At 44.7% G+C, this 21,873-nt stretch overlaps 1 protein-coding gene and 3 long non-coding RNA genes across 7 annotated transcripts; 2 read left to right on the plus strand and 2 right to left on the minus strand.

Annotated features, from left to right (window-relative positions):
- The first annotated feature begins 422 nt into the window (after nt 1–422).
- LOC121201959 (uncharacterized) lies at nt 423–6,117 on the plus strand. Of its 2 annotated transcripts, none has more exons than XR_005897200.2 (3): nt 423–580; nt 1,081–4,883; nt 5,071–6,117. It is a non-coding gene; the product is annotated as an uncharacterized LOC121201959 (long non-coding RNA). The 2 variants fall into 2 exon arrangements; XR_008693688.1 differs by having other exon boundaries at nt 1,081–1,234; nt 2,373–6,090.
- A 157-nt stretch (nt 6,118–6,274) lies between these two features.
- LOC129603616 (uncharacterized) lies at nt 6,275–12,331 on the minus strand. Its single transcript, XR_008693692.1, has 3 exons — nt 9,253–12,331; nt 6,534–9,214; nt 6,275–6,415 (listed from the first exon to the last, which is right to left on the minus strand). It is a non-coding gene; the product is annotated as an uncharacterized LOC129603616 (long non-coding RNA).
- Nucleotides 12,332–12,638: 307 nt separating this feature from the next.
- Nucleotides 12,639–16,169, minus strand: LOC114848402 (golgin subfamily A member 6-like protein 22). Its single transcript, XM_029138871.3, has 2 exons — nt 16,079–16,169; nt 12,639–14,303 (listed from the first exon to the last, which is right to left on the minus strand). Exon 2 carries the CDS (start codon nt 14,073–14,075, stop codon nt 12,678–12,680), a length of 1,398 nt encoding a protein of 465 aa, XP_028994704.2. The 5' UTR covers nt 14,076–14,303; nt 16,079–16,169; the 3' UTR covers nt 12,639–12,677.
- Nucleotides 14,939–20,695, plus strand: LOC114848424 (uncharacterized). Of its 3 annotated transcripts, XR_008693691.1 has the most exons (8): nt 16,018–16,319; nt 16,458–16,560; nt 17,347–17,427; nt 17,543–17,818; nt 18,137–18,223; nt 19,206–19,464; nt 20,133–20,322; nt 20,409–20,695. It is a non-coding gene; the product is annotated as an uncharacterized LOC114848424 (long non-coding RNA). The 3 variants fall into 3 exon arrangements; XR_008693690.1 differs by lacking the exons at nt 16,018–16,319; nt 16,458–16,560 and adding an exon at nt 14,939–15,155 and having other exon boundaries at nt 20,409–20,693; XR_008693689.1 differs by having other exon boundaries at nt 16,021–16,560; nt 20,409–20,693.
- Nucleotides 20,696–21,873: the final 1,178 nt, after the last annotated feature.

Genomic DNA, 21,873 nt, shown 5'->3' on the forward strand with positions numbered 1-21,873 from the left:
TAGCTGTAAAATGTCCTACCTCTCAGTGTCTCTGTTGGGTCGGGAAAAGAACTTTCTAGTTCTTTCTCCTATTAGTAGGTAGGGGAATTCCATCTCGTCATGGTTACAGCACACAACCAATAAGAGACTGTATCTGTACACGTTGTTGTCCTCACATGCGTATCAGTAATATTTAACTCATCAGAGCTGTTTGTTTTGCTGCAGCAAAGAAACTGGACCCACTTTAAACTGTTGCCTGAATGTTTACTCATGTTAAACGGGTTTAATAAACAGGTAAACAATTTTTTTCTAAATGTTAATTTTACTTTTTATATTAGAGAGCAAAATATTTACATCATCAACTCACTAATTATTCAAAACGATGAGTGATGCTTTAACAACCTAAAAAAAACCTTTGTTTGTCACTTATGAAATCTGGTAATGATGATGAAGAACCATCAGGAGATGCTCCTAAGGATGTGTATGGTCTCATGCTGTCACTTAGTTGCCTACATGAAGGTGCTGTGGTGCACAGACAGTGGTTTGTCCACTAACATGCAGATCAGCATGAGGAACATCCTGTTTTTGGCTCCACCGTTGTGTAAGTTTGTTTTTTGCTGCTTGTGTTTACATAAGCCTGACTCAAGGTTTCTGTAATCGACTTCTATGAATCTGTTTTACTGCTGTTATGGGAAAAATGGTTTCTCTCCTATTCTCATTTGGGTTAAGATTTATGTTATCTTATGTTTTGTCATTCATATGTTTTAAGTACTTTTCATTTAGATTGTTCATGGTTGTCTCTGCCTAGTAGACTCTAGGGGCCGGGGAGTCGTGTCTTTCTCTCTGTTGAGACTTAACGCTCCGTGTTCCCTGATACTTAGATGCCAATGGTGCAGGTGTGAGAATGTAAACATCTTGACACATACGTGGTGACATGGAAGAGATAGTGCATGTAATTTGATTGGGTTAGACAGACGTTCCACCCTAGTCGTTTGTTCTGATCTCCCCAGCTGACTTTTGATTTGCTTTTCTCATTATTCTTTATTTACTTTGTTATTTCAATAAATCGCACTCTCTCTCTCATCTGCCTTTATTCTAAAGTTTTCCACCACAGTTCTTGGCGTCACGAACAGGATCCTGCTGCAGGTCGTCTGGACGGCGGTCCTGACGACTAGGTTCGCTCAGCCTCCAAACCTCTACAGCTTTCTGAGTAGGAAGTCTGCCCACACGTCTGGATCGCCTCTGACTTGGCTCGGTGAGAGAGATTCAGTTTTTTTTGCGACTTGTTGGAAGCAAAAAAAGGGTGGGTTGATATTTGGTTCCAGGTATTAAGGTTTCCAAGGTTCTGATCATTTGGTTTAGGGAAAGAGAGGTAAAAATAATAATTCTAAAACATCTACTATTTCGCTGAAACTTTCCAAAATTTAATAATTAGGAACAACAATCAATATAATTACTTAATTAGGTCAAGTCTGCTCAGGGTTGGCTCTTGGAACCGAGCTTTTGTCTGTACTGGGGGGGTAACAAACAAGTGTGCAGATCTGAGCGCAGTCCACACAGAGTCTGGGGGACAAGAAAAAAGACGGCTTCCGAAAGAGGGAGTGCTTACGCAGAAGGAAGTTTTCTCGAGATACGAGGGATCCGGGTCTTAGAGGGGCCTGACGGTGAGGGATTACTTCTGGGAAGAGAGCTCGGGGCAATCTAAGTCTCCACCACTGGACAGCAGCCTTACGAAATTAATGAGACGTAAATATGGTAATGAGTGCGTGTCATGTCTTCACAACTGGACAAAAGATTATGGGTTTCGAGAAGGGGGATCACTCAGTGTGAAGGACATACGCGATTTAAAAGAGAAATTGGAAGAAAAGGAGTGACAGCTCTGTACGAGCAAAGTTAAAACCTTAGAGGAAATTGAATTAATCCAAATCTCAGGGCATCTGTTGTTTAAAGAATGAGAACGCAGGGAAAGACTGAAATGCCAAAAAGTTAGGAGGGATTAAGGATAGGAGTGGCGACGAAGAAAGACTCTGTGGAAGCTTGCACACCACCACCATACACACATACACACACACACACACTGAGTGGACGGTTTGCGTACACTATAGGTTAGTCTGGCCAGACAATAAAAGAAAAACTTACTGTTCCTCTGTCTTGCTCAACATCAGATGGCAAGACACTCAAACATTTATTTCTGCTTTCAAACATATGCCCAGTTAGAGATGCATCTGACCTGTCTTGTACAGTGCAGCACATGTGTCCACTGGTCCTGATGAGAACTTTGAAAAATCGTGGTTACGCACACACACTGACAAATTGACCTCAATCTCTCTCTTTTGCGCTTGCAATTTCTTTCACTAATGAACAAGAGAGATTTGTTGATGCTTATTCCGCAGATCCACATGTCCTCCTGTCAAAGCATGACGGAGACAGATAGCAGGACTTGGGTCCTTTCGTGGACAGATGTCAACGGGAAGGAGACTGGCAAGCGACTTCCGACATAAATGTGATGTATTGACCTACCTTGCATGCTTACAAGAAACTTTTTCAGTCCAACTTTCATGCGCAGCGCACAGTGCACTCGGTACCTCAACATTCCACACCACGTGTTTTTGTTGGAGGACGCGCTGACACAGTATCCAGCCTTACCGGAAGTTCCTGCTTCCCTGTGGGCCACACACAAATACAGTATGATGTAGGTTTAATCAAAGGGTGCGACCCAGTGGTCATCACACCTAAATCTGACCACAAACCATGTAAATATACCCTTTAAAGAGAGAGTTTAACTCTCTTTTGAAAGCAGGAGTCATCGTCCCATGTGCAACTCTCCCGTGAGGACCCCACTTTTCCCGGAAGAAAATCAAGACAAGGGACAGCCATCAGAATGGAGGTTTGTCCAGGATCTGCAAGCAGTAAATGCGGCGGTCCAACTACGCGCGCCTACGGTACCGAACCCCTACACCATTCTTTCTCAGATTCTGCCTATGGCAAAAAGTCTTTTTAGTTGTCGATTTGGCCAATGCTTTTTCAGCCTGCTCGTCCACAAAGACAGTCAATTCTGATTTGCTTTTGAATTTAACGGAAAGTCTTTACCAGACTCTGTCAGGGGTATTCAGAAAGCCCTACAATCTACAATATGGCATTAAAGACAGCGTGGATGATCTTGTTTTGTCCCCAGGCACCGCCCTACTGCAGTACGTTGAATTGATGATCTGCAGTGAGAATCAGGAAACTTGCACAGCAGACACGATCAAGCTGCTGAAATACCTGCACGCTGCAGGCCACAAAGCGAGCCAGTCCAAATTAGTTTGTTCAGACTAAGGTCACCTTCCTAGGTCCCATCATTACCGCTGAAGGGAAATCCATTTTACCTGAAGGAGCTGAAGCTATTCAGAACCTGCCTAAACCGTGCACATACAAACAGCTTATGTCCTTTCTAGGCATGTGCTCTTATTGCAGGAATTTAATTCCTAACTGCGCCGTCTTGGAGGCTCCACTCAGAGCTCTGATGCAGACATCCTCTTCGTCCACCTCTCGCCTCATGTGGACATCTGAGACTAAACAGGCATTCATCGACTTCAAACCTGCTCTTCAGTCTGCTCCTACATTGGGTCTGCCTGACCCTACGCGACCTTTTACCAAACAGTGGATGAGGCCCACGGTGCCTCCAAGCAGAGGTGTCACTTCCTAACTGTGACCTCGTTCTCTTTGTTGATGGCTCCATCTCTAGAGACCCTGCTTCGCACCAATGTCAGGTTGGGTATGCAGTCTGCACTCCTCATGTCGTCTTGAAGTCTGGCTACTCTGCTCAGGCTGCAGAGTTGATCGCATTGACTGAAGCTAGTAATTAGCAAAAGAAGAGTCTGTTACCATCTACACAGACTCCACAGATGCTTTTGGCGTTACACTTTGGTGATCTGTGGAAGCATTGGAAGCTTTTGAAGTCTAATTGCAAACCTATCTTACATCATGATTAGGTTGCTGCTTTTCTGGACGTTGCCACCCACAGCTAATGCTGTTTGTAACTGTCTGACTCACACCATCAGTGACCACTTTTTTTCTCCTGCAATGGTCACTGCCCGGCAATCCCCTCCCTCTCCCCATCCTTGTTCCCTCTCCTGATCCTCCTTTCCTCGCTAACTCTCTCTACCCTCTCCTGCCTCATTTCTCCCTGTGCTTTAAACGTTCTTTACCTCACAGGAATGCAGACTCTGGCAGACGAATGGTTCCTCCTGTAGCCATGGAGTCTGGTTTGGGCCTGATGGGCAGCTACGCCGCCCAAACACTTTTTTTCCCCACAATTCAGATTTTCCAACAGGTGAAAACAGGCGACAGGACCATTACACCATCCAACCAGGGGACTGAGCGATCGTTAAGGAGTTCAGGAGGAAGCATTGGGACTCCAAATGGTGGCAAGGCTCCTTCCAGGTCCTTCTGATGATCCACATGGCTGTGAAGATCACAGAGAGAGCGACTTGGATTCACTCCATCCACTGCAGGAAGGTCCCGGATCCGACAGACGACCCTCCATCTACACCACATGGAGAATTCTCCACTAACGAAAAGAACTGAGAAGAACGACCCCCCCTTGCTCACACACACGCACTGAGGCGAGGCTGCGTTGACCGTTCAGCTAAAGGTGTGAGCCAAGCGCCGCCTGAAGCTGCACCGGTGAATCACACTATCAGACCATACATCTACACACACGTTCCTGAGAAAACACACACACGAGCAGCCTTGAGTTGTCAACGCTGGACGACGTGTAGACTCTTCTCATCAAGAGAGTGACAGTGACACAGGCGACATTGGGAGGAAACCTGGCGGTGATAACAAATCCCAATTGTCTCTGTGATCAGCTGATCACAACCTGAAGAACTCCTTCAAACTGTCAATGCATCTACACACAGGTTGGAAACAATCTAACCGTTTGATTATTGCCTTGATCATATGATGTTTCCATGTAACTTTACACACTATTTTTGAATGAGAAAATTTCACAACGACACTGAGTTTAAATATCCTAAAGTTGATTTGGTGTTTTATTTGCTCACAATCACTTTATTCACTGGTACAATTTTTATCCTTCATCTACAGATGAAAGACAACACAAGCGGAAATCAGTTATCCCACTGGTTAGAGGTCATGCGTGCGACCTCAGTAACACACTTGTATTAAATGACACAATGCACTATGTTCAGAAACCCCGACTCTATTTCACGTAATGACTTTGTTGATGATCTTAGGCTATCTGATCACAAAATATAATCTGATACAAATATGATTATTGGCTTATTTTCTTCACATGCTCATACACAGGTTATTCTTGTATAACTACCCACCAAAACAGCTCCCAACCTTTTATCCCTAAGTTACTTGTATTTTATGTAAAGGTGTATTTGTGAATCTTGATGAGGTAATACACTCACTGTTTCATTTGTAAGGGCCGTTATTACAAAATGCAATGTTTGACAATTTTTATTATTTTAGTGTTTGATTAATGTGTAATCAAAAGGGGGGAGTGTTATGGGAAAATTTTTTCTTCCTTCTATGCAGTTAATATCTAAATTTATGTAATGTAATTTGATATATCGATATATATAGATTTTGGTTTGTTGATGTGCAGGATCAACATCCATGCTTTTTATTTGCTTTCCCCATTATTTTAAGTTTCCTTTATTTTTATAATAAATCTCACAAAAGACAACTTTCTCATCTGCCTCTTTATGGGAAATTTCCACCACAGTCAAATATTGAAAGCAAGTGAAAATTGTTTTTTTGTTTTTTTCAAAACTAGACATGGGTTGATTTCAGTCAATACAGTTCCTGTCATTGTTTCACTTTTAATGGGGAATTGGCAATAGAAGTAAGCAGTGTTCACGTTTTATTGAAATGTTCCTTTCATGAAGGATCATATGCTGCTATACAGAAAAAATACACATTGGGCTCAGTACAATTAACCAACGACTTGCGTCTTAGCATCAACATTAACATATCTAAAGCACAGTGACCGTGCACCTATGCATTCACATTACTTTGGTGTCATATTGCAATGGTGACGTGGTGTAATTACCAAAATAAAACAGTAAATGGATAATACAGACTTGTGATATGACAGTAGTGAAGTAAAGAAGTTGATATGGACAAATGAACCAACATAGTCACAATCACACAGTGGAACTTAAACATGAAGCAAAACAAAGAAAAGTATATGTTTAACATTGAATTGATTTATTGAAGCTTATAACAGATGTTTGTACATCATCTATGAAACTTATTGTTGATGTCTCGTCTTGACCGTCTTCTGCTCAGAGGGAGACCAACAGTGAGTTGAAGAGCTTCCAAGCCCAGCAGCACAGAGGATGCAGTGATCACTTCCTCTACGTGGTTGGGATCCGGAGGCTCCTCTGCGTCGGCGCTGCAGGGATCGGAGAGGTGCAGGCTGCAAGAAGAAGAAACATCAACAGATGTATTGTTAACATACGTCATTACATCTACAGTCAGTTTAAACTTATCACCACTTTATGTCACTACGATTACTAAGGTAATTGATGACTTACTGCACTGAACCTCCGGAAGCACATGTGATGACATCTCTGTCTAGGTCCTATGGTCAACATTTGGTCTCTGTCATCAAGGAAACCCTGGGCGAAGTTCTCCAGCCTCTACAGCTGCATCTGTTATCAGGATTCTGACCTTCAGCTCTGGTGTTGCTCGTCCAGTGACGCTGAATGTCCCTAAGGAAAGCAAAAACAAAGAAAGAGAGAGAGAGAGAGAAAGGGAAAAGGAAAGGGAGGCAGCTTGGAGAGAACAGTAGAAAGAGATAAAGTTTGGAGAGAGAGAGAAGAAGGGAGAGAGGGAGCTTGGAGAGAGAATGAGTGAGGGAGAGAGGGAAAGGGAGGGTGCTTGGAAAGAACAGTAGGAAGAGACAGAGTTTGGAGAGAGAGAGAAGGAGGGAGAGAGAGGGAGCTTGGAGAGACGGAAGGGATGGAGCTTGGAGAGATATAAGGAGGGAGATGGAGGGGCTTAGGGAGAGGGTAAGAGTGGCTAAGGAAGATGAAGATAGGATTTGGGGGTGGGTAAGGAGAGAAAAAAGAGCTTGACTAAAAAAAAGAAGGTTTGGAGGGAGGAAGGGAGGGAGGAAGGAAGAGCGCTTAACTAGAGGGAGGGAGGGACGAAGAGCGTGACTAGAAAGAGAAAGGTTGGAGAGAAGGTGGAATAAAGGGAGCTTGGAGGGGGGTCTTAAGACAGCTTGACTAGAGGGAGGGAGTTTGGAGGATGAGACAGACAGAAAAAGAGAGCTGACTAGAATGAGGGACGCTGGAGAGAGGGAGAGATGGAGGGAGCATAAAAGGTAAGAGAAAGGGAGGAAAAGTGCTTGACTAGAGCGAGGGAGGGAGGAAAAGTGCTTGACTAAAGGGAGGAATGAAGCTTAGAGGTTGAGAGGGAGTAAGCTTGAACATATAGAGTAGAGGCAGGGAGGGAGCTTGGAGGGTGAAAGGGAGGGAGTAAGAGAGCTTGACTAGAACGAGGGAGAGTGCTTGAAGGGAGAAAGAGAGGGAGGAAAAGTGTTTGACTAGAACCAGGGAGAGAGCGAGGGAGCTTGAACATCAGGAAGCTCTGCAAAAGGGAGAAAGGGATCTTGGAGAAAGGAAGGAGGGGAGGAAAAGAGCCTGACTAGTGGGCAGGGGGGAGCTTAGACGGAGAGAGGGAGGGAGGAAAAGAACTTGACTAGAGGGATGAGGGAACTTGGAGCAAGAGAGGGACACAATAACAGTTGACTAGAGGGAGTAAAAGAGCTTGACTAGTGGGCAGGGAGAGAGTTTGACCAGAAGAGGGAGGTTGGAGAAAGGGAGGGGCGGAAGGAGCATGGAGGGTGAGAGGGAGGGAGTAAAAGAGCTTGACTAGAGCGAGGGTGGGTGCTTGGAGGGAGAAAGGGAGGGAGGAGTGTTTGACTAGAGGGAGGGAGCTTAGACATCAGGAAGCTCGACAAGAGGGAACTTGAAGCAAGAGAGGGAGAGAATAAGAGTTGACTAGAGGGAGGGAGCGTGACTAGAGTGAGGAAGGGAGCATGGAGGGTCAGAAAGAAGGAGTAAGCGAGCTTGACTAGAGGAAGGGAGCTTGGAGGTTTAGAGTGATGGAGGAAGAGAGCTGGACTAGAAAGAGGGGGGTTGGAGAGAAAGCGAGGCATGGAGCTTGACTAAAAGGAGGGAAGGAGCCCAACTAGAGGGAGGGAGGGAGCGAGGGAGGGAGCTTGACTACAAGGAGGGAGGAAGCTTGACCATCAGGCATCTAGAGGGAAGGAGCTTGGCTATAGAAGGAGGGACTACCACTTAATCCCATGCGGGGTCGCAGGATGGGCTGGAGCCTATCCCTGCAGGCCGAGGGCGGCAGGGAGGCTGACTAGAAGGAGGGAGGTTGACTATTCATCCATCCAGCCATCTTCTAATACTATTATACTATTGACTGAAGGGAGGGTGGAGCGCCCTCATCTTCAACTGCTTTCCCCTTGTACGGGTTGCAGCTGCTTGACTCTATTAATAACATATTTTTAATATATTAAGAGAGATAGTTCTCAATTATTTTTTTTAAGTTTCTAGTGAAGGAGGAGGAGGAGGAGGAGGAGGAGGAGGAGCAGCACCAGCCCCCACCTCACCCCTACATTTAGCCTTTGTTGAGTCGTCGCTCACTTGGCCGTCACTTGTGTTGTTCGAGTTTTCCAATTGGTCACCATGGCCCTAACCCCAGTCCCACTCGCTGGCCACCTCCAGCTCACCGGGGGGGATCCCAGGGCGCTCCCAGGAGCAGTCCAGACATAGTCTGTCCTGTCCTGGGTCTTCCCCAGGGCCTCTTCCCGCGGGTCTGGTCTGGATCACCTGACCTGGAAGGGATCCAGGAGGCATCTAAAAGTGATGCCAGGCTGTCAGAGAACCCTTACTCTAAGCCTAAGCCCAACGCTCCTCTCCGTGTGGACGAGTTGCGGCCTGTTCGTCTGGTCATAAGTCAAAGGTCATGACCTTAGGTGAGAGAAGGAGCGTGGATCCACCAGTGAATCAAGAGCGTCAGCTCTTTCTCCACCACAACAGTCGGTGTTGCGCTCATTCTCTCACTCGTGAACAAGACCAAAAGATGCTTAACCCGTCCGCATGGAGCAGGAGCGCTCCCCTAACAACAAAGAGCCACCCTTTTCCTGTGGAGACGATGGCCTCAGATTGGAAGGCGCTCATTCTCACACTCACACCTCACACACTGCAAAAGCATTCATTCTCACACTCACACCTCACACACTGCAAAAGCATTCATTCTTACACTCACAACTCACACACGGCAAAAACAAACCAAAAACAAATTGTTCCTCGTGAATCTGAGGTTCCACTATCGGCCGACCTTTTCTCAACCCCAACAAAACCCTGGCACAGACTTTAAAAAATGAGGACTCAGATCAGTCAGACGTTCTCAACAGACCCACAGGCCCACTGAGTTGGTCCGGCTTCCTCCTCTGCCAGTGGACTCAACGACCACCAGGTGGCGATAACCTACTGACCTATAACAGCTCAGACCCTCTTTTCACAGGAGTGTCCATACGAGTGTGGTTGTGCCCACGGACACAACCCAGAGGTCGACCTTCGACCTCCGGCTGGAGTTTCCCGGTGCTTCATGGTGATATTTAGCTTTTTTAAAATTTTGAGTCAGGTGTGAACAGGTGTTCTGTTGCCCAGGCAGAATGTCAGAACTGCACTGTGGGTGGCAGGCAGACCGAAACAGTGAAGCTGATTCTTCCAATTCACTTAATTCATTAATTAAGCCCAATCACAATTACCAGGTCATGTCTTTTTATCATATCTCCAGATATTTACATCTGAATCTGATGCAGAACTTAGAAGATACCACGTTGTGTCAGAACTACAGGTCGTGAAAGTCCAACAAACAAGTGTTTGTGCATAAGATTTACTCTTGGGGACATTAAAGTATAAAGTAAGTTAATTAAGATGTGACTGATGTTGTTCTAAAGCCATAAAGGCTAAAGGGAGTAAAATAAAGAAACTGCAAGAAGTTACGGTCAAAGCCTGGAAAAGCATCACAAGCAGATAAAGTTAAGTCTGGTGATGCCAGTGGGTCACAGGCTTAATGCAGTTATTGCAAATACATATTTCAACTACATACTGTATGTGTTAATGTGTTAATGACTTTAATCTGGCTAATGTATGGCAACTATAGTTGATATGTGTGTGGGTCAAAACAAAGGTGCTATCTTCTAAGTTGTGCATCACATCCAGATGTAGGTGTTAATTTGGAAAATGGAAGGTGAATAAGTCAATAAATACCTATGTCAGGTCAAATTTAGACATGAATTTAGAATTTGAAGTCTGTCTTTGACCGCTCTGTTTGGTAACTCAACAAAAAGGTTGTATTTTATTACTACTGTACAATAAAATACAACCTTCTGATAAAACACAACCTATCAAATATAAACACAAACTACTGATATAAACTACTGATATAAACATAAACTACTGATATACTGATATAAACTACTAATATAAACATAATACATCCTCATAATAAAAGACTAATTGATTAAACGTAAAAAATACAAACATGATGATTGACATTTGCCAAATCATCATTTTTCAGTACGAACTTCGTACATCGTGTATGACGACCTGACGTAGCTTGATAACCTGCTGTAACTACATTATTTATGCTGCCAACACGCGAGCCCAGCTCGCCATCAACCTCTAGCAACAAGCTTCTAGACCAAACCACGCGGACGTACCAAACAGAGAGGTCTAAGACACCACTGGCCTCCACTCATGTACAGTCTGTACAACTCATCCCAGGAACCTGACACCTTTATGTTCAGACCGTGACTCCCATGACTCGAACAACACAGGTGACGACCCGGTGAGCCGATGACTCAACGGAGGTAAATGTGGTGCTAAGGTGAGGGCTGTAAATGTGGAGGGAGGAGGAGGAGCTCACAATGGGGGAGGGGGGGGGATGTTGGGGCACAGCTGCTGGAGCCGATCCCAGCTGTCATTTGTCCTCAGACTGTGGTTCTGCTGGATTGTGTGAGTTAATAATATCTTTCTATGTGTGTATCTGGGTGAGAGGCAGCGTTTACGCTGGACCGCTCTCCATCCATCACAGAACCACATACACAGAGAGGAACTAACTATCACTAGAGCCAGTGAAATGACTGCATGTCTTTGGACTGTGGGAGGAAACACAGTGATATGAGGAGAACATGCAAACTCCTCAGAGAAAAGCACCTGGGCCACGCGGGAATCGAACCCGCATCTTTGCTGTGAGGCAGCACTGAAAAATGTCATCAATGTGTGGGCCCTTGTAAAGGGCCTTGAGATCACTCTATTATGTATCGGCTCTTTGTAAACAAAGTTGAATTAAATTGAAAATTTCTTAACTCAGTTCAGGAGCAGCCTTATTGTAGTTAAAGGTTTCCAGTATAAATGCGTGTGGCAGACACCTGACAACACGTTGGCAACCACCTGATGACACCCAACACTACCACACACACACACACACACACACACATGCACTCTAATGGGGGGGTGGGCGGGTGCAGGCTGGGGGGGGGCAGGTACCAGCCTCAGGTTATCGTGACTGTGCCTCTGGGTATTAGGTGGGATCTTACCCGTCACAGGCGAACCAGCCTTCCAAACCAGTAGCGGTGGTCACTGAGTGGACTCATATGGAGCTTTACACACATTCATACGCTGGGGACAACTTTAAGTCAAGCCGGGTATGGAACCAGCGGCTGTAGTCCCAGCTTTTCTTCAGCTCAGCTGCTCAGCAGCTCTGACCTCAAACAATCGTGACTGTGCCTGCCTTAGGTCGTCCCGGGTTTGTAGGTGGGATCTTACCCGTCATAGGCGAACCAGCCTTCCATGTTTGCACCACCAGCAGCTCAGAGGCTGTTGTTGGCTCCTCCTCCAACACAGACACCACTGACGTCACCTTGACATCACCACCCAGAGGTGGTAGTGCCGCGGTAACGTTTTTGGAGGTGTCTGGTGAGAGGGCCTCAGCTTGTGGTGACAGTGAGGTCAGTGTGGCTCATACAGAGCTTTGACAAAAACACACATTCACACACTTTCAGTGTCTTTCCCAAGGACACGTCAGCTCGAGTCCAGAGCAGCTTGTTTCTGGCGTCAAACAGTCGTGACTGTGCCTCCGGGTCTGACCCGTCATCGGCGAACCAGCCTGCCGTGTTTACGCCTCACCACCAGCAGCTAGAGACTGGTTTTGGCTCCGCCCCCAACACAGACCCCTCTCCCCTCCTCCCCCTTCACCCACCTCACACCACGTCACCCGTGGTGGTTGTGGGTGTTAACAGGTGCTTGTAACGTGGTTGTCAGGCAGCTGCCACACACATCTACAGTATATTGAGTGGCCCAGGCTGTCAGGCTGCTCCTCGTCTCCTCCTTCTACCTTCTACCTCTCTTCTGGGACCTTCTACTTTCACTGTGCCGCCTCCTCCTCCTCCTCCTCCCTTTGTTTCCCCTCCTCCTCCCTCTTACCTTTATTTCTCCTCCTCCTCCTCCTCCTCCAATTTATTTCTCCTCCTCCTTTTTCTTCCTCCTTGTCCTCCTCCTTTTACTTTGCCACTTTCTGTCTTTCTATTCTTCTTTTTGGTCTTTCGACTTTCTTCAGGTGGATTTTCTTCTTCATTTTTCTTAACTTCAACCCCACCTCCTCCTTATCTCTCGTCTTAGTGCTTTCTCGTTTCTCTTCTCCTTCTTTATCAGTAGTTCTTTCAACTCCTTTATATCCTGCATGCTGAGTTTTCTTAGTTCTGTAGATATCTTACGCAGCTCCTTGTTACTCTCCTTCAATTGTTTCTCTCTCTCATTCCATTCTTCTTCTTTTTTCTTCCTATTCTCCCTCCACTCCTTCTCTCTTAACTTTGCCAACCTCACCTCCTCCTTCTCTCTTGTCTTTTTTTCTTTCTTTCTTTCTTTTTCAATCTCCTTCCGTAGTTTTTCATCCTCCTTCATCATCTGTATCCATTGTTTTCTTAGGTTCTTTATTTCCTTGATCTCCTCCTCGTTACTCACATTCAATATTTTCTCTCTTTCCTTCCATTCTTTTAATTTTTTCTTATTATTCTCCCTCCATTCATTTTCTCTTAACTTCATCAACTTTATCTCCTCCTTTTCTCTTTTCTGTTCTTCTTTCTTTTTTGTCTTTTCAATTTTCTTCTGTAGTCTTTGTTCCTCCTCTCCCATCCGTATCCATTCCTTTTTACGTTGTTTCAATTCTCTAATCTCCTTCTCGTTACTCTCCTTCATTTGTCTATCTTCCTCCTTCCATTGTTCTTCTACCTCCCTATATCTCTTCATCCATTCCATTTCTCTCCACTTCCTTAACCTTACCTGGTCCTTCAGTCTATCTCTCATCCTCTCCTCCGTCACCTCCTCCTCTGCTGCCTCTGTCGCCTCCTCCAGTTCCTCCACCGGAGCCTTGTCCGGCTCCTCCTCCTCTGCTGCCTCCTCCTCCGCCGCTGCCTTGTTCGCCTCCTCCTCCGCAGCCTCCTCCTCCTTGTTCACCTTCTCCTCCGGTTCTGCCTCCTTCTCCTCCTTCTCCTCCTCGTCTGCCGCCTCCTCCAGTTCCTCCACCGGAGCCTTGTCCGGCTCCTCCTCCACTGCTGGCTCCTCTGACCCTGCCTCCTCCGCCGCCGCCTCCTCCACCACCTCCTCCTCCTCCTCCTCCGCCACCGCCACCTGCAGCTTCGCCTCCAGCTTCGCCTTCAGCTCCACCTCCAGCACCTCCAGCTTCGCCTCCAGCTTCGCCACCGCTGCCGCCCTGTTCAACTCCTCCTCCGCCACTTCCTCCATCTCCTCCGCCGCCTCCTCCTTTGCCACCGCCTCCTCCTTTGCCACCGCCTCCTCCTCCTCCGCTGACGCGTGCAGCTTCGCCTCCAGCTTCGCCTCCAGCTTCGCCACCGCCTCTAGCGCCGCCTCCAACACCGCAATCAGCTCCGCCTCCAACTCCTCCAGCTTCTCCTCCTCCGCCTTCCCGTCCTCCACCTTCGCCTCCTTCATCGCCGCCGTCACGTCCTCCACCTTCGCCTTCTTCATCACCGCCTCCTTCTCAGCCTTCACCTTCTCCTCCACCTCCTCCTCAGCCTTCACCTTCTCTTCAGCCTCCTCCTCAGCCTTCACCTTCTCCTCCACCTCCTCCTCAGCCTTCACCTTCTCTTCAGCCTCCTCCTCAGCCTTTACCTTCTCTTCTGTTCTCTTCACCTCCTTCTCAGCCTTCAATCTCTGTCAATCCTCTGTATATTCTTTCGCTTTGTGGTTTGTAATCTGTAATGACACATAACATTAAAGGTTATTTGACTAAAATAGTAGTTACAGAATGAAGCTTCACATTTACACAGTTAAAGGCTGAATGCTGACTAGTGCTCAGAAAGTTTTACACACCTTTAAAAACCTGGATAAGTAAGAGTCAGGAAAAAGCATGTTCAACTCAGCTTCAATAGTTTAAGTAGTTATGAAAACATGATGTTATAAACTCAAAGATGTTGTTGTGTGTACACATACTTATGTTTAAATCATGCTGCAGTAATAATATTGGTTAAATAAATGTTATTTGTGAGCAGCAGAACTCTATAGCTAATGTTCAGAGTCAGGACTTAAGTTGGGACAAAGTCAGTAGTGACGCTTTTAATTTATAAACTTAATCACACACCAGGCAGTAAATGTTACATGCAGTAAATCCAAATTCAATTGACTAAATCAAGTAATAATAAATCATATACAATTAGTATTTAAAATAACCTGCTGCTGAACCTTTACACTTTTCAGATTATGAAGCCATAACTGTTCATTTAGTGCAGTAGCAAAAAAAAAGTGTTGACTGAACCAAACACATTAAAATTGCTGATTAGAGTAAAACTAATATAACACATGACAGCAGTCCAGCTCATCGGCGCAGTTTGCCCCACTTGGGACGAGACGGGAGCCCGACCACACTGTGCTCAGATGGGTTAAACCTGCTTCAGGTCGCTGAAGCAGCGCACATGGAGGAAGGCGTGTCTATGACAGAGACTCAGCTGATCACCGGCCAGCGAGAGCCACAGCGTGAAACAGCGCAAACAAGCGCGTGGAGCGGACAGCAGGCACGCTGATGATCGCGCCAGCAGCACTAACAACTCGGTAAGACGAGAGGGATTTCCTTAAATATGAGCACGGCGTTCAGGACTTTATAGGTGGTCAGTAAATGCAGTATTCGCCTTTTATTTCGCTGACTGTACGAGCCGTGTAAGGTCTAATTAACCTATCGCTGTGTTATTGTCACGTGACTATGCCGCCGCACATCTTATGGTTATCTGCTTTGTTGACGTGATCTTTCTGATTTTCATTGCTCTGTGTTTAAGAGCTTTTGGGGTTGTGAGCTGGGTTTTATCCCGAACCCCTCTGTCCAAATTTAGTACTAAAACACTTTGTTTGCAAACAACAAAGATATGCGCCTATGCGCTGGGCTTAGCCGTCATCTTGTGTAAGTAAAGGCGGCCGCCGCCATCTTGTTTTCCTCGCGCACAACTAGACGGCCTCGATCACTTACAGACGCTTTCCCTCTAACACATCATGCACATTTTAGGTAACTCACGCAACCACGCAGTAGAATAGTGATAATACTGTTACTTTTGCTACTACAACTGCTGCTGGCTAGTGTTTCCTGTATGTGGACTGTCTGACTTTGTCTGGACATTTTAATTCTGCCACATACTGTAAACTGAGGCCGTGATCAGTTCACCAGAGAATGTGTCCCTGAGAAGGGAGGTCTGAGAGGTGAGTGGGACAAAATAGATGGTGTTTTAGCAGCTGAATAATGCTACCGTCAGCTTCCAGCTAGCTTGCTAAGTCTACCTACAGCGTCCAGCTAACACGCTAATGCTAACGGGCATTTAACATAAACAAAACAATTTGTTTGATATTAATTAGAAATTCTTAGAAAAAAAACTTGACAGAAACATGCAGGTAAAGTAAGTAAACCCTTTTCTGAGCACAATTTAGTTGGACTGATCAGAAAATACAAGTAAAATCCACAATTTTAGCTTAGCTGTAAAATGTCCTACCTCTCAGTGTCGCTGTTGGGTCGGGAAAAGAACTTTCTAGTTCTTTCTCCTATTAGTAGCTAGGGGAATTCCATCTCGTCATGGTTACAGCTTATGGCCAATCAGAGACTGTTTCTGTACACGTCAGTGTACAGTAATATTTAACTCATCAGAGCTGCTTATTTTGCTGCAGCAAAGATTCTGGACCCACTGTAAACTGTTGCCTGAATCTTTACTCATGTTAAACGGGTTTAATAAACAGGTAAACAATTTTTTTCCAAATGTTAATCTTACGTTTTATATGAGGAGAGAAAAATATTTACATCATCAACTCACTAATTATTCAAAATGATGAGTGATGCTTTAACAACCTAAAAAAAACATTTTTGTCACTATGTAGACTGTCTGACTTTGTCTGGACATTTGAATTCTGCCACATACTGTAAACTGAGGCCGTGATCAGTTCACCAGAGAATGTGTCCCTGAGAAGGGAGGTCTGAGAGGTGAGTGGGACAAAATAGATGGTGTTTTAGCAGCTGAATAATGCTACCGTCAGCTTCCAGCTAGCTTGCTAAGTCTACCTACAGCGTCCAGCTAACATGCTAATGCTAACGGGCATTTAACATAAACAAAATTTGTTTGATATTAATTAGAAATTCTTATAAAAAAACTTGACAGAAATACGCAGGTCAAGTAAGTAAACTTCTTTCTGAGCACAATTTAGTTGGACTGGTCAGAAAATACAAGTAAAATCCACAATTTTAGCTTGGCTGTAAAATGTCCTACCTCTCAGTGTCTCTGTTGGGTCGGGAAAAGAACTTTCTAGCTCTTTCTCCTATTAGTAGGTAGGGGAATTCCATCTCGTCATGGTTACAGCACATAACCAATAAGAGACTGTATCTGTACACGTTGTTGTCCTCACATGCGTATCAGTAATATTTAACTCATCAGAGCTGCTTATTTTGCTGCAGCAAAGAATCTGGACCCACTTTAAACTGTTGCCTGAATCTTTACTCATGTTAAACGTGTTTAATAAACAGGTAAACAATTTTTTTCAAATGTTAATCTTACGTTTTATATTAGAGAGCAAAATATTTACATCATCAACTCATTAATTATTCAAAACGATGAGTGATGCCTCAACAACCTAATAAACATTTGGTTGTCACCGAAATCTGTTAATATCTGTGACGGTGTGTGTGTGTGTGTGTGTGTGTGTGTGTGTGTGTGTGTGTGTGTGTGTGTGTGTGTGTGTGTAAATATTTGACCCCATCCAACCTCTGCATCAGGTCTCCACCACCTGATCATGATAATGATGATGATGATGATGATGATGATGAAGAACCATCAGGAGATGCTCCTAAGGATGTGTATGGTTTTATGCTTTCACTTTGTTGCCTACATGAAGGTGCTGTGGTGCACAGACAGTGGTTTTGTCCACATGCAGATCAGCATGAGGAACATCCTGTTTTCTTCTCTTTTCAGGTTGTTTGGTGAAGTCACCTCCAATGACGTTGAAAATGTGTGCTGGCAGCTCTCAAGCCCACTGTTGCACAAATTTCCCAGAGTTTGACAACAATTCACATTTCTGCACTTCATGTGAAAAAAAATTCACCATTTGAAACTCTGTTTTTGTGCATGACCCCAGCACGTTCCCGAGGTCTGTGCTGCAATTTGTGACATTAGATCTGCAGCGTGCAGCAAGAGTCCTGTTGGTGCCTACATCACTTTCCAGGTTTTTAGCACCAGAACCTACATTAGGTATGAACTCTGTCAGAACTTACTTCTTATATTGATGCAGACATGTAATAATTAAACCTTTGAATTGTTGTGCACATGTGGAAGGCAGTCCACCATTGAAAGGGGTGTGTGTGTGTGTGTGTGTGTGTGTGTGTGTGTGTGTGTGTGTGTGTGTGTGTGTGTGTGTGTGTGTGTGTGTGTGTGTGTGTGCGTGTGCGTGTGTGTGCGTGTGCGTGTGTGCGCGCGCGCAACAACAACTTCAGCTAAAACATGCTTCTCCCACTTAATTTGTGATCTGAGCAACTCTCCCTTTTGGTTCTCGGTGTTTGATCCTTCCAGATCTGTGGTCATCACAGGGCAGAGAAAGTGAAGATCCCTGCTAATGGGCTGTCACAGGAACTGGAGATTACCAGCAGCCATCAGAAGGTAAGGCAAAGAACCCGCACACATGTGGTCATATCATCAGACCACCGGTCATTCTTGGCCCTACAAAGTGAGTTACATCACATCTCTCCTCCCACATGTCCAAAAAACCACATTAACATCACGGCAGCTTCTTCCACTTCACATTCTGTTCTAATTAGTGATCTGACCACCTCTCCTTCGTCTCTTTTGGTTCTCAGCGTTTGATCTTCCACCTTGTAAGATTCACGATCATTTGTGGCCATGAACAATAGGCCATAGTTAAGATAATCCTGGTTTTCTAGGTTTTGTCATGAAAACACCACCATGTTGAGAAGGGATAATTTGTGTAGCAGTACAGTAGTTGTAGTATGTGAGCCCAAGGTAAAAAGGCCTCTGGCCTGCTTCAGAGGCTCTTTAGAAAATATGGAGGAATCTGAGTGTCCCTTCATTCTTAAAATACTACTCGAGATTGTGTTGGTCAATCCCCATTGGAAATCGGTGATGTTTTCCTTTAACAAACAAAGCTGAAGGTTGCAATAGTTTAAAAGTAGACTTGATGCGCAGGTGAATGTGCTAATAGAAAATCATCCAACAATCATAGGTTAACAGAGCTGAGAGGCAAAGCTGAAAAGGTTTCTCCAGACAGTGAAACAAATTTGTAAATATATTATAATTTCAACATGCAATAAAGGTTTGAAAGTTATAATAAAAGTTTAAAATGGGTAAACCTAGACCTTTTCACTAAATAAAGTGAATATTTTATTACAAAGTCATGCAGCAGTCATTTCAAGGGGCACTCCTTCTCACACCAGTTTCATTTAGGGTGCCAACATTTACTGACTATTATTAAAAAACTGATATTTACAACAGATTATAAGGTGCAACTTTGATGCAAATGTGAAGAGTCTAAGGCAAAAGTCATTCACCAATCATTGCAAGGGTCACTCCGATTTACACCAGTTTCTGTTATGGTGCATTACCCATTATATATTTGTGAAACTAGAGAAATACTAAGGGCTCAGAAGAACTGGAGAAGGCTTGGAAGGTGAATGCCACAGTGGTGCCTGTGGTGATCGGAGCACTGGGGGCAGTGACCCCCAAATTGGAGGAGTGGCTACGACAGATCCCTGGAAAAACATCCGACATCTCAGTCCAGAAAAGTGCAGTCCTAGGAACAGTAAGATACTGCGCAGAACCCTCAAGCTCCTTGGCCTCTGGTAGAGGACCCGAGCTTGGAAAACGGATGAGACCACCCGCGTGGGGTGAGAAGGGAGTTTTTTTATTTATATATATATATATACACACACACACACACACACACACACGTATAAGAGAGATCATCATACCCGAATAAGACATTCAGCTTCAACTGTTGCTGAGCTCAATCATCATAATGAGGACGGTTCTCCAAAGGCAGGAAACTCCATACATCAACAGCTCAATCAGTTGTAGAGAAGCTAAATTGCACTTTGCAATTGCAAATTTACTTTGAGTCCCAAGTCTATGGGAGGAATTCTGGAACTCTCTGCACTTTGAGGCCGCTACAGACTAAAGTATGGCTCTGAGGGCAGACACACATTTTTAGAAAGAAGACAAGTATGACTACGACTGAGTGAAAAAAATATTTTCATAGAGTCAAAACTGTGACTGTAGTGACGAGTTAAAGAGAAAAGTTCTGGCTCCAAAAAAATGTCTCCTCACTCTCTAGCTCTGACATCACGCACACTAGCTCATGCAATACACACTAATGGAAATCTGAGAATTCCTCAAAAATCCCCCTATGCTTTAACTGCTTTAACTCAGAAACCTTTAAATATATTAAATAGTTGAAGATTGTTTTGTAGTTTAAATGGTCTGTAGCCTAAAGTTTGCTGAAGTAGTTAAAGCTGAACATTTTAAATCTTCTTTGACCTTTTTAAATGCTCTTCAGCTTTCTAGTAGATACAGCTGAAGAGGAATTGAACCTGCAGTAGCGTCTCACTGACACCAGGAGACTGTAGCTGGCTGGAGTTTAAAGAGCAGGAAGCAGAGGGAGGGTCCAAGCTTCACCTGGAGCTGATCACCCTGAACAGTGGCTGTGAAGATGCAGCTGCAATTTGCTTTGCTTCTGATCTTCACTGGTGAGATGATTTAAAGTCAGCAGAAAAACTGAGCTGATGTTTGTTTGTTTGTTCTTGCTAAAGTTTTTTGTTTACTTGTTTTTCAGATTTCTGCTTCTGTGTGAAAATCGACCAGGCTCCATTTGTAATTAGCCGCGCTAAGGAGCCATCAGTAACTCTGCAGTGCAAACAGGATGACAGTACATACTACTACATGTACTGGTACAAACAGAGCAGCAGAGGGGAAATGCAGCTGGTCACATATTCTATCAATAAAAACATTGCAAGCACTGAAGCTCCCTTTAAGGAGTCCAAGCACAAAATGTCTCGGCCTGAAGTGCTAACGTCCTCCCTGCAGATATTCACTGTTGAACCTGGAGACTCAGCTGTGTATTACTGTGCAGCCAGTTTAGCACAGTAACACACAAAACCTCAGCAGCTCAACAATAACCTCAGAGGAGGAGATGACAGGGAGGAGGGATGAGAGCCAGATGTTCCTGAACTCTGAGAGATTAGAGCAAACATTTATGTTTAGATATTAAAACCTGGTGAAACCTTGAACTGTCAGAAGGCAGTCACACACTGCCCTCTACAGGAGCCACCTGGGATTACACATACAACATTTCAGTCATCAGAGTAATGCAATGAATAGAAGTCTCTAAACAGTGAATGTCTTTAAAATGAAAAGTAAAGGTTTGTGTTGGTTTTATATAGAATAACTACAACCTGTGACTTATAAATATAGTAAACATATTATTTTACCATATTACATTAGTATTAAAACTAATTCAGTTTGAAAAAAATCAGTTTGAAAAAACTGCTTACAGTGTATTTATTACAATATTAATAATAAAAAGAAATGAAATGTTTACAATTACTTCATTTTTTATTTTTTACTAAATGCAGCAAGTGACTTTTTTACATTGGTGGACAAGTAGGTGTGACCAGCGGAGATGTCACTTCCTCTGAGGATCTTCCAACACAAACAAAACCAGTTCCTCCCTTCCTTCCTTCAGTTCTCGCTGCTTTTCTTAGCCGTCACTGAAATAGCAGCAGTCGGGCTGGCTCCCGTTCAGCACCAGCACAGCTGCCATGGCACCCAGAGCGATGGAGGCTGAGATACGGAGTTGTGGGGAGGGGGGAGGAGAACAGAGAGAAACAAGGGTTTTTGTGTGATGCTTTTTCACCGTGGGGACAGGGGGCCACGGTGATACAACCCAATAGAGCCGCCGTACAAAAACCTCCTCGCACCAACTCCCATTGTGTTGAGTGCTGCGAGCGGCCTGGGACACACTATGCAGCTGAAACCCCAGTTTTAGGGCAGGAGGTGGAACAGCAGCACCTCTCAGCAGTTTAATGTCAATGTAAAGGAGAGGATTTGAACAAAACAACCTGTTGTTGATGACGTTTTAGTCAAATATGATGCATTTGGATGCTTCATTAACTAACCCTGAGTAAAACTAAGCAATCTGGACATCATGAAGCTCGTCCTGCTCGCTGACGCGTCCCTCCGCTCCTGGACTATTCCTTTGGTTCTCAACATGCTCATTACGGAGGGTTCGGAGACTTCTT

This window comes from Betta splendens, chromosome 22 (assembly GCF_900634795.4).
Source record: "Betta splendens chromosome 22, fBetSpl5.4, whole genome shotgun sequence".
NCBI classification, from domain to species: Eukaryota; Metazoa; Chordata; class Actinopteri; order Anabantiformes; family Osphronemidae; genus Betta; species Betta splendens.

Coding starts and splice junctions, on each gene's coding strand:
- LOC114848402 (XM_029138871.3), bottom strand. CDS start 14,075: ATGAAGAAGGCGAAGGTGGAGGACGTGACGGCGGCGATGAAGGAGGCG.